Raw genomic sequence first — 13027 nt, forward strand, 5'->3', positions numbered from 1 at the left:
CTACATCAGCTGCTTTTTGCAATCCACTGAGGGTAGGTTCAACTTTATGCAGTAACTACCAAATGACAGGCAAGCTGGGCATGGCGTGGTCCCTCTTCAAATATTTAGAAACCACGAGCATCTTGAATTATTCTCTGCATTTGCATTAAAAATAGTATTTTGTACATCATTGTAAATATTCATACTTTCCATTTAAAAAAAAAAAAAACCACTATGCAATGGCATCCCTCATCTATCTGTTCCTCATTTTGATTTTTTTTGTCCTATGGCTCTATCAGCGTGCTCAAGTAACTCATTCTTCCTTGCTTTTATGCCTTTAATTTTGCCTTATGGAATAGCCTAAAAACTACTATTTAAAACCAAACAGTCAGTTCAAAAATTTAAACTTAATTCAATACATTCTCCCTGTTCCAAGAAAGAAAGAAAAAAAAAAAAAAAAAAAAGGTAATTGTACCCAAACTCACAAGAAAACAGAAAACCATGAGAAACCTTAACACTTCTTTTATAGTTTCATCCAGGGGGAACAGCTATTTGCAAAACAACAAAACATTTCCCAAAGAATATTTGGATCCTTGACAACTTGGAAACAAAGTCAGGCTGCCTTAATGAACAGCCCAGTTGAATCCAAAGGCAATGCAAGAGAATTGTGACATTTCTTCCAGATGCAAAGCAATAAAGCAGACGTTTCCCATGCTACAGTGTCCCCTTTCTTGATGATTCTGTGAAGGTCTGAACCCTCAGAAGTGCCTTCACCAGAGCTACTGCAGCTTCACCCTATGGTACAAGCCAGATCCAGACTCAAAACTAAATGCAAAAATATGTTCCAGTGCACAAGGCTTGCTCAAAGTCAGGCTATATTAAACCACATATGGTCCTACAGCAGCTCCCCATGTGTACCAGACCTGGTGCACATCTGGGCAGCTGGAGACAAAGCTTTACCACACCTACATGGGCTAGCACCAGCCCTCTCAAACAGTACTTCAGAGCTGGGAAGAATGAGAAATATCTTCCATCACCACGCATGAGCCAGCCCAGCATCAACATTTCATATATAGAGTTTGACACCTAGATGATTTTCTCTTTCTGCTTTAGTGTTTCTAGAGTCCTCTGGGGGAAGAAGAGAGCAGCTTAGGGAAGCCCATCTGGTGTTCACTTAAAACAACCCACAAAACCAGAATACACAGTCATTTGCAAGCCATTCCATTGTTTATGGTTTCAACATTCCCTGAGCAAGTTTTTATCCCCCAGTGCCATGTTAAAGCACATTTTGCAGACTATAGCAGCCACCCCAGCAGTTAGGTAGTGCCCTGTAGAATCACAACTCTCTTCACTTTGCACCTCTTCCCATTTAATCCCATCATGAGAGCACTTATGACTATCCAGGGAGTAACAATTAAGACCAACTTCTTGTTGGGGAGATAAAAGAGTTGCAATCAGGTCTAGAAACTGAACCAAATTTCTTCTCCAAACCCGCCAACATAACTCCAAAATCCTCATCATACAAATTGAACCCAATAAATGTTTGGGTTCCACCTTTGAAAATCTCTACCAAAACCACTTCTGAAGGTAGCTTGATATTTATACAAAAGCCACACTGAACCTCATTCAGTAAAAACCTCATTCCCCAGAATATCAGGAGGAATAAATTACTACAAGACATAAATACTTTACCGAGAGGTTGATAGCCTTGTCTCGAAGGGCCTCCAAATGGGTTCCTCCCAAATCCACTCCCATCAATGGATCCATAAGACATTTTCTAGACAGCAGTGGATGCAGGATTGTATTTTAAACCTAAGAAAATAGAGAAAAAGACAGATACACTGTTAAATGTCAGTTAAATCCCAGAACTTCAGGGGAAGGAGGGAAGGCAAATGGAAAAATAAGTGGGAAAAAAAAGTCCTAAGTACAAATTTCAGTATGGGTCACCCACAGAACAAAAACACTAAAATCCAGATCTCCTGGACTACAGATGATCCTAGGGGCAAGCAAGTCACCTGACCTCTCTGCACCTTACTTCCTCCTGTGAAAGTGGCAACCATTCCTCTGTTTGAGCCACGGCAAGACTTTAATTCCTTGATGTTTATGACATGTCTTGCGATGTTAAGGTGGTAGGCAAGAAATAGGGACTTGATCAAAAAAGATAATGCTGTCTTCTGGAATACTACAGCTATAGAGCTGGCGAGGAGTCTATCCATCACATCAGAGTCTTGACGAGCTCTGAAGAAACCATTTGCTTCTATACCATAAGCTTCTGAAGTAGCAGAAGCAGCAGACTGAAATCACTGCAGCACTGACAGAGAAAAACTTCTCCCCCTGTCCCACTACACACCTCAAGTACCCCATGGCTCATCAGTGGCCCCAGGGCTTTGGCATTAAATGTAGTCCAGCCCTAAACCACAGTAATGACAACAACAAAGGAAGAAAACAGATAAATGTGTCACATCAAAAGGGGTATGACACAGAACCAAACCCAGCTGCTGCCTCTTTACATCAAAACTGGGTTAAAATGTCCCGAGCAGAAAATCATGAGGCAGAAAGTAGGGACTTACTCACTAAAAAAGGAAGAAGACATCACTGCTCATTGAGTAGCTCTTCATTAAGCTATTCACCATTTTCTTAATGGAGATTAACATATAATTGGCATCTGAGAGTGCAGATACCTCTTCAACATAAATGCTACATTTTAGGTAAACAGTCTTTGATCAGAAAATAAGGGAATGAAGAGTAAAAGTTAAGAGAAACCACCTGCAAACCATGGGTTTCCAAGACACTAGAGAATACAACAGTTGGATCGTGTCAAGTAAGTAAAGCCATATATCTTGCAGAAGAATAATCTATCATGTCTTGATATAAGTTCTTCATAAACTCTAAATGAAATAGATGAAGATACACTCGGGGAGGCTGATGGACTGGGAAACAAATCCTGTCTCTCCCAGGTCTCATGGAACTCAAGAACTATCAAGACCCTATCTTCCACCTTGGAAAATAAGGGTGCATAGGAAACAGACAGAGAAAAAGTTCTGGGCAGGGATAAGGAGCTTAAAATCCCAGTGTGGCTACAGATTAAAACCACAGTAAGCAGGGAATCTGAACAATCCAACATCTGGAAAACTGCCTCTATACATAGGTTGATCATGATTCATTTCTCCTTTTTATAAATGGGCAACTGGAAACATACGCTGCAATGGCTTCCGAAAAGCCACTATTGTGGAGTGAAAGTCTACATCATGTCATTGAGATGACTCGATTACAACTGGGCAAGCATTCCTCTGGCAAACAGTGAATGTATTTTTTTTCCCCAACAGAGTGGTGTGAAAGGGGAGATGAGGAAGGTATTTTTCTCCATTCAAGGAGATAAAGAAAAAAAAGAATCAAAAGTAAAATATTTTGGTTTTAGAATCAACCACCTCCCACCCCAACCTACTAAGCCCCTGAAATATCCCTTATTCACACAGCTCTGGAACACTCCTCCCATGTAGTAATGTGGTTGCAGGGAAATGTGAGAGCAAATTTGTATACCTTTCCTTTGATAGGCATTAAAAGCATTTATCTTCCCATCCCCATGTCACCTCCCAATTCTTTTGTCTGCTGCTCCTCAGGGAGGCTTGTCCAACTTGCTGTGACAGACAAGTGACTTGCTGTGAAGGCAGTTCGTATAAATTGGAACAAGCATTGTATAACATATTACATACAGAAAAAAGGACACAGTAAGAAATCTGATCACAACTTTATCCTATAACCTACAGTGCAATGCAAGAACAAAAACATGTGACGTGACAGAATAGAGGACAGCTTCAGCACTCAGAACAATCCTAATAAACCAGAAATTATGCCTAAAAAAAACAAAATAAAACACTACATAATTTAGGTCAGCTACAATCTTCTACAATCTTCTGGACAGGTGAAGTAAACCTTTTACTTAACACCATACTGCACAGCCCTCAGCTGTAGGCAAAAAGCTACAATAAACATTTTCTAGTGGCACAAGTGAGTCCAGAGTGAGATTGGAGAATAACAACAGGTCAAGAAAACGTGACCTGCACAGAAAAAAATAAGTAAATGGAGTTGCTTTGCCTATGGAATAGATGACAGATGGAAAACAGGAACCTTCAAAGCTGCAAAGCTGTGGTTAAAGCCTGGGGAGTAAAATACTCTCTTCATTTGTATTGGACAAAAGAAAGGAATAACTCTCAACCACAAAACATAAAAGATGAACTGTGGCATTGGGAAAGCCTATGAGGAAGGAACAGGCAACACAGGGAATGTCTTACTTATGGATGTTCATGACCAGTCCTAAACTCTGATTAGGAATTATCATACAGATGAGTCCTCAAAGCATATCAGAAGATAGAGAAATACAATACAAGAAAGTCACCAGTATGGGCAGTGTACACTTGAGAAGTAGATCAGACTAATGGATGGGGACCACAATTTTACCCTTTTGGGTTGTATTCACGAGTCCTTTCTTCCTAAGAACAGATGTGCCCTTGCCTTATCAGCTGGGGGAACTCCAAGCAGGAGGATGCTTAATTTCTTACCCAGTCCCACTAAATGATGTTAATACAGATAACAGACATGTTTTGATTCTTTTCCTCACCTTTTGTACAAGCTTCCAATACTAAAAAATGCAGTATGCAGGACTCTCATCTTTAAAGGATATCACCTCTATAGCTACGAAGAAAATCCTGAACTTGTCAAATTCGGATCTTCAAAGCCCAAGAGGCTCAATGTCATTTTTATTACTTCTGACTGCACACATTGAAATGCCTCCTCCTCAGGCAATAACATTTCCTTATCCTTTACAGATTAAGCTGTCAGTGTTCAGCCTGACTCCAAGTAGATAGATCCTTTGGAGTCTTTTTTGGAGGCATCAAGCAGTACATGTGGTTGGAAGGGAACTCTGGAGACTATCCCAGCCAACCACCCTGCCCAAAGTAGGGTCAGCTAGAGCAGGTTGCTCAAGCCAATAGGACAGAATAAGAGGGAATGGTCTCAAAGCTGAGCCAGGAGAGGTTCAAGTTGGATATCAGGAAAAACTTGTTCTCTGAAAGAGTGATCAGGCATCCAGGGAGATGGTAGATTCAGCTGGATGTGCTCAAGAAACGTGGACATGTGTCATGGAGGGCATGGCTTAATGGGCATGGTGGTGATGAGTAGACAGCTGGACTTGATGATTTTAAAGGTCTTTTCCAACCTTAATGATTATATGATTCTGAGACCATACCTGATAAGTTTTATCTATCTCCGAGGACAAAGACTACATACCATCTCTGGGCAACTTCTGGCATTCAACATCCATAAATTGGAAACCCTCCTCGCTATCTAACCAGTCACATCACTAAAATGCAGGTGGAGACTGCCTATGGGTTGAGAATAAGGAGTGATACAATGTGACCTGTTAGAAAACTGGTCTCAGAGTTTTGGACATACTAATTCCAGTCCTTCACACAACATACAGTCTTGCCTCTGCCTCTGTCCCAGGTTGAACAGGTACTCTTTTTAGGACAGGTCCACTGCCATTCGAGGGAAGATCTCCAGGTTTCTCAGAAAAGAGCATGGGAAATTCATCTGTGGGTTCAGCATAACCTTTTAATAGCCAGAATCACAGAATGGCCAGGGTTGGATGCGACCTCAAGGATCATGAATCTCCAACCCCCCTGCCACAAGCAGGGCCACCAATCTCTACGTTTAATACTAGACCAGGCTGCCCAGGGCCCCATCCAATCTGGCCTTGAACACCTCTAGGGACCAGCTGAACACAAGCCCAGGCATTCAGGTGAATTCCTTACCCTGCATTTCGATGCTGATTTCCTCTGAGGATTTCTCTTGCCTGGGGAATGGCACAGGAGGGTTGTTAGAATTAGGGCAATATGGTCAGGTTTCGGTTGGACTTGATGATCTTTAAGGTCTTTTCCAACCTGAGCAATCCTATGATTCTATGAGTTGCCACAAAGAAGCATGTTTCTATTTACTACTCTACACTGAAATACTACAGTCACATCGTTTGATAATAAATACCTGCCAGAAATTAATGCAAGAGGTGGTGAGACAAATACCACTCCTGTATGTTGTTCCCAGCTCCACCACCATTTGCTGATGGAAAAGTGCCCTTGGGGAGTGCTTCAAAAGTTGCTAGATGATGAAATCCCAATTTCTAGACTTGAGATGCATTTTCTGAAGTTTTTAACCCATATAAAATCTCAGTATCAACCAGTCTGACTTTATTCCTGAAGAGAGAGCAGATCATTTCACACAAATCATCATCTTTACGCATCAACCCCACAGGCTGTTGTCAGACCAGGTCAACTATTTCCAAAAGAGACTTTTGGAGGCTCCAGTTAACAAAGAATCAGCCCCAGTCGCTCTTTTAAGAGAGTTGCATCTTCTCACCTTTTGAACTTCACAGTTTGATCTCTCTGCTGCCTCTTAACCTTCTCTCGGATTGATCTCCTTTTGTTTCTCGTTAAAGAGACTTGTTTACCAGCACACACAAATCATGACAAGAAGAGAGAATACACAGAATTTTCTAGCTTTCCATACAGCTATTTCACGACAGACATAGAGCTCTTTTTTCTGCAGGGTACCAGGATTGGTTCTACTATTATTATTGAAAGTTTGAGGGTTTTTTTCTTGTTTTTTTTTGTTTGCCTGCTTGTTTTTTTGTGGCTTTTTCTGATGTCATGAGACGAAAATATATATTTGCAAACAGTGCTGTATTTCCAAATCCCCTCTAATGGTTTGCTCCCTAGACTTGACTCTGTCACTCACATGACAGACACGCCACTTCTCAGCTTCTATTTTGAGGGATTTTCTCAATTATTAAAAACAAAACTCAATAAAACTTTACGCCGCTCACCTGGAAAAATCCCCCTGTCCTTTTACTCAGAGTCTGTATTTATGCACAAGCTCTACCGTGGAATCATTTCTTTTCTGTATCAATAGTCTTAAGATGGAATTGGTGTAATGGCACAAATCCCTGAGTGCTCACTGAGCCTCATAACACGACTGTCAGAGGTCGATCAGCATAGCTGTAGGGGATGATTTTCTTCCTCTTCAGGCTGTGGCTTTGAGGTAATTTATGCTTTTCTAGATCTTCCCTGAGGTGTGCAATATTAACGTTGTGTTCTCAGGTGGCTTTGGGCAGGCAACATTACACACTTCCCTCCACTTTGCTTCCCAAGTACATTTTAATGCTGATGGAAGGTCCATGGAGACTGACATCATCTCTGTCCCCATGCCCTGAGGAGCAGGCTGTCTAGTCCAGGTTCACAAGGCCCAAAATAAGACAACAGCATCATCCAGTTGGCTTCCAGAAGCTTCTGGAGACACATACGTAGCACTTGACAGGCACAACGTCACTTCTGACTGCAAACAACTTGATTTAATACACCAAAGCACGCTCCCCTCCTCCGGCTGAAGCATACTACAAAGTGAAGCAAACACCCACAGCCTTACAGCACTGTGGAGTAGGAGCAATGTAAAAACAGCTTGGATTATCTAAGAAATGAGCTGCTTTTTCCCCTTCTAGAGATTTCTTAAGAAACAATAAGAAAATCCTTTTGTGTGTGTGTGTGTTTTTCGTTGTCAAAGTGTTATTTCGGGAAAATATCTGATCACTTCCAAATAGATGCAGTTTTTCTTCCTTCGGTACAGCTGCCATCGTATATGTCACACAAAGCACAGCAGTTTGTCTCAGGAATAGATATGATCAGGACAGACTGTAAGTTGGAGATAGCAGGATAGGATGGCTGTGGAGTTTTATGGAAATAGATATTGAGACACAGAGTCAAGTTGCTCACTGTATTTCTAATTTGGATGTCACTAAGGGATCTCTCTGGTCTCAGAGCACTAGATTGCAAACTTCACTTTGCTTTGTTTTTCCAACAGCCTCAAGATGCTACACAGACCCAACATGAACTGTTTCTACCAGCTGCAGCAGGCGAGGTTCAGGCTGGATATCAGGAAGAGCCCACCAGAGGGTGGTGGGCATGGAAAAAGCTTCCCAAGGAAGTGGTCACAGCCCTGAGCTACCAAATTTCAAGAAGCATCTGGACACCTTCAGACATGCTCTGATTTTTGCGCGGTCCTATCTGGAGCCAGGATTTTTTAGTTTATGATCCTTATGGGTCCCTTCCAACTTGGGATACTGTATAATTCTATGACGTTAATTCCTTCTTTCCTCAGTTATTTCTGTTACTTGCAACAGTACCCAGCAGACCAATCAGATATTTTCTGGAATTTAAAACTCACCTCCATCCCCACAAACTTCACAAAGACCCCATGTAAGACTTCCTACTGACACTGGCGGACTTAAGATCTAATAGACTGTTAGACAACATGAAGGAGAAGGAAATCATAAGTAACAGAGATTGGAAGGAATGAATGTCTGCACATCATCTGTATTCATTTCCTGCTGCATCACCGACAGGAAGAACAGAGGTAAGACAAGCAATCTGGAAGCCTGTTGTGCTCCTTTCATGTCAGTCCCAGTTGCCACTTCAATACACAAAGTCTTCTTCCACGTCAACCCTTCTGCATGTCTTCTCACAAAAGAAGCGAAGACAGTCTTCAAACCTTGCTGAGAGGCACCAGAGACAAGTTGGCCTTAGGCAAATGCCAAGAATAAGGACTAGAGATACATTTTGTTTTACTTGGGAATCTTACAGGCCCACTTCCCCCCTGCCCGCCCCCCTCCCTTTCCCTTCCATTCCAGCTATATAAACTTCCTGAGAGCAAACATAGCTGCTTAGGGCTGCAAGAAAAAGTCTTCCATCAAAAGGATCACAAATGCCATGGGAAGATGAATGCCTTCCATCTTCAAGGCACGAGGCAGCATGCACTGAAACAGTTTGGTTCCCAAGAGCAGCAGCAGAGTGTGATAAATGACAAAGTGATTGCACTAGCAAGGTCAATGCCCAGGATCCAAATTTCTTTTCACCTGGAGAAGCAATCAAGCTTCCTTGATACTGAGGTATTTAGATCAAGGGAAAATGATGTTTTGGAGTCACTGAGTTGTTTGCAGCACACTATGCTCAACTTCAGGCTCTATGGGGGCTTAGTTTAGATCACTTAGTGTTGGGTCACTGTTAGCTCACCTCAAGGGATGAGATGTCATCACTCCTATTTTTTAAGAAGTTAATAACAATTAAACATCATATCTTCTGGCTCCTGCAGGAGAACAGCATCTAAGCAGCTTCCAACTCTAAATCTCCCCACCACAAATGCTCTCTATGTGCCTGTTCTAATGGACAAATGATTTTCTTCCACTCATTTTTTCTTATATGGTCGCCTTCTATTTGATGTGTTGTGCCATGTTGTCTAGTTCTTGTGAACCTTACATGCAGAATAGTCTTAATCAATCCATATGCTAGAAAAACATAGAAGTATTACATATTTCAGTGAACAGCAAAATTAAATTTCCACTCAGTTCAAAATCTAGATTTCATCTGCCTTTTCAGCGGATATAAAAGAGGAATATTAATGTCTGTTTGCTGGAAAAAAACAACACAACACAAACAGTAGGAAGGAGGAAAACAGAGAAGGGAGACCTGATGTCTGGTTTGCTACAGTAAAGATAGAGCAAACTTATTAATTATAAAAAATGCACATGCATGAATGGACAAAGACTAAGTGCAATGCACCAGCTCAGCTTAACAAAATTAGAAACAGCATTTATAAATCAATACTGGATTTCAGCAGAATCAGGAAATATGTATCTGACAACCAGTTCTGAGTTCACACAAGCATCTGGATTGACATACTTGCAATGCTTTAGGGGAATGTGATGCAGGGTAAAATGGGATGCTTGAATTCATCAAGTAATAGATTCCAAAATCCCAGGATCCCACTCCTACAGAACATGACTCCACTGGTTTCCAACGCACCAGTTCCCACAACAGAAATAGTGCTATTCAATGCACATGATAGGAATGAACATCGCCATGAGCTCGCATCTACATTAATGCACATTGGTAGTTATATTATAAACAAAACTTGCAGAAGGATAAGTAGAAAACAGTATTTTCTACAAGAAAGACACAGTATATGAGGAAAACTGGACAATCTGCTTCTACCTTTGGCAGCATTTCATTGAGAAAGACTAACAATAAGGTGTGCTCATTTCAGCATTCCCATCACGGACAGGGGAAACCAGCAGGTGGTTAAACACAGTACAAGAACAGATACGGGGAGTAAAGAATTTATTTTTAAAAAATAATCACATTGGTCATATGATGGGCCACACACTCGGAAGCCTAATATCCTAATATCAACGGACAAAGGATTTTCTTCACGGGTGATTCACTTGCTTAAGTGAGATGTGCAAGGAAACCACTAGTCAGAAGCCAGCACTGAAGAAGGCAAAAATGAAAATAAATGAATGAATATAAACTAAAACTTGGGAAACGCAGGCAGCTCGGGTGAATCACTAGCAAGTGCTGAGCCCTGGCAGAAGCTGAAGAGTATGACTTGGGGACATTCTCAAAACACCCTGGAACAAAGGCTGCCTTTGGTAAGTTAGAAAGAGAGCCGCAGGCCTGCACAACACAGTGGAGAAACAGAGATATATAAAAACAGCCTAACAATCACAGGCAATGAACAAACTAACATGGGCATGAAGCCAACTAGTACGCAAGCATTCCTCCAAATCTTCAAAACTACAAAGACTAATGATTTCAAACACAGTAGCCATATTTACTCATGCATCCATGTAAAACACCTTATGAATACTGCATACAAATACATTCTTTTGCTTTTTTATACAAATGATCTTGGTCACAAAGAAGCAAGGAGGATGGCAAACCTGTGCATACCGCTTTTCTCTGTTGGTAAGAACCCTTCTGGTATTTCTTGGTCTGCCCATTGTGCCTCTACAGTTACACCAAGTAGCTATCTGCACAGAAGACTTTCAAACAATGGCCACAGATTAATAAAGCCAACTAGCAAAAATACATGTGCTCTAATGATCCAGAAGTGTCCAACTATCCAACTCACCCACCTTCCCCAAGACTCCTCACTGACGGAAAACATGATTGAAAGGGAAAGTAACATTCACTCCATTTTGCTGGGAAAGAGAAGTGGTTTTCAAGGCTCTGCTGAGCTGAGGCATCTGAGATTAGAAACCCTGCAGTCTCGTTCATCTCTTGGTTATTTCACTAAGCATCCGTTTATGCAGTAAGTAGCAAAACACAAGAAAATGAGATTTCCCAACATTAAAGGCTTACAAGCACGGTCAACAAGAGAGTACACCTTCAACTTTCACTCAAAGAACAAACATATTTGGGGTATATCCATTAAAACACCAAGAAAACTGTGTTAGGGAGGTCCACTCACTCTGGCACATCCATCAGTGGGTTCTGAACCATAAGTTTTGTTTCAGATTGTTTCCCACCTTTGGCATCACTCACCATAGACTCTGGGACTACTTCTTCCTGCTGATAAGCACACAATGGCACCAAAGGGAACCAAGTGCAAATATCAAGGAGAAAAGCAGCTTTGATTTAACGCGTGACTCATGCAAGAAGAACACCAAGCCCTGAGCAAGCCAAAGCAAAACAGCTGACTATCAAGGAGCGAACATAAGCTCAAAGTTGCCCTTAAAAATACAGACTGCAAGTTTTCACCAAAAAAAAGCAATGTTGTTTTATACAATTTGCTGCTTGTAAGAGCCTAATGAAAACACATAAGGTAGGGTGCATTTGCCTGAACACAGATGCCAAGTATCACTTGAGATGTCCTCTGTGATGCATATGGGGCTAGTAGATCTAAAAGAGGTTGCGAGAGATGTGGTGGACACTCTTTCCTTGAGGACATTCACAGGCAGGATGGACAGAGCTCTGAACAACCTGTATATGTCTCATTCATGGCAGGGGAGTTGGACTGCACGACCTTTAAAGGTTCTTTCCAACTCAAATGATTCTGTAAGTCTATGATAAATGAAGGCATGTAAATCTCAGTGAGTGTCTGTGCTTCCATGGTTGCTGGCAAAGACATCAATGTAGTCATTGCAGCCTGGATAGTAAGTCAAAATATGCAGGACTTCCTTTCTCTTCAGTAAAAAAAAGGAGGGAAGAAAGGAGGCAGCTCCTAGGATGTGAACATACATAACAGACCAAAAAAGAATCAAACCCCCAAAAAACTACTTTTAAATTGATCAAGATTAGGGCCAACCTCAAGACATTCACTTCAAGATAAGCCTGTTATTAAGAATCGCAAGTTTTCCTTCACCCAAAGGGAAAGAGAAACACTCTGGAGCAAAAGAGAGAGAAAGAGCAGCCAAAGATTGCAGAGGATCCATCTATGTTCAGACAGGCTTGAACCGAAATCCAGCCATGCACTGGGGTTTGGAACTAGATGACCTTCCAGGTCCCTTTCAACTCAATCCATTCTGTAGTTCTAAGATTTACAAGGTAAACACAGTCTTTAGACACTAAAAACTGGACGTGAGGAAACTGAAGATGCTAAGCTCACATCTGATGAAAAGCAGGCAGTTCTGTACTACAAAAGATGCACCTGTGCAGCTGTTAAAAAAAAAAAAAAAACAACAGTGTAGTTAAATCATATGATTGCATACCTGCGAAGGAAGAGTGTGAACTGAGGTAGTTGCAAGAGTATAGAATTATTCAGGCACCAAATAAGGTGAGGTGATAGACAGATCCTGCTGTGCTCTATTTGCTTCCAGCCCACGGCAGTAGTGCCAATAGCACTTTCATCACACAGGCATTCCCTTAAAAACATCGTTCCACAGAACTGCGAGTTTGTGTAGGTGTGCACGCATGTGCAGAAATACATACACCCACACACAGTGCTTTTATTCTTTATCTAAGCTCATCTAATCTTGCTGGCCCCATTTTTTTAATTGTTTTTTAAATTATTGTTATTGAATGGCTTGATTCGACATAAAGGCTAACACTGACATTTGAGGGGAACTGGTTCCACTCACTCTTTGTATGCACCCAGTCAGTTTTTAACCTATGTCATTTGCTTCACAAACTTCTTCAGGTTGAAGAAAACATCATTCTGAAAACAG

At 41.3% G+C, this 13027-nt stretch overlaps 1 protein-coding gene across 6 annotated transcripts in view; it reads right to left on the reverse strand.

Annotated features, from left to right (window-relative positions):
* The window catches only part of TSNARE1 (t-SNARE domain containing 1), a 461696-nt gene that overhangs the window by 360808 nt on the left and 87861 nt on the right, over positions 1–13027 (reverse strand). For all 6 annotated transcript variants that reach the window (XM_042870286.1, XM_042870289.1, XM_042870288.1 and 3 more), the window contains one exon: positions 1672–1791. In XM_042870286.1, the coding sequence (XP_042726220.1) occupies positions 1672–1753 (82 nt within the window). In that variant the 5' untranslated portion in view covers positions 1754–1791. The remainder of the gene's footprint in view (positions 1–1671; positions 1792–13027) is intronic.

This window comes from Lagopus leucura, unplaced genomic scaffold (assembly GCF_019238085.1).
Source record: "Lagopus leucura isolate 7727_CA_CO unplaced genomic scaffold, USGS_WTPT01 Super-Scaffold_100002, whole genome shotgun sequence".
NCBI lineage: Eukaryota > Metazoa > Chordata > Aves > Galliformes > Phasianidae > Lagopus > Lagopus leucura.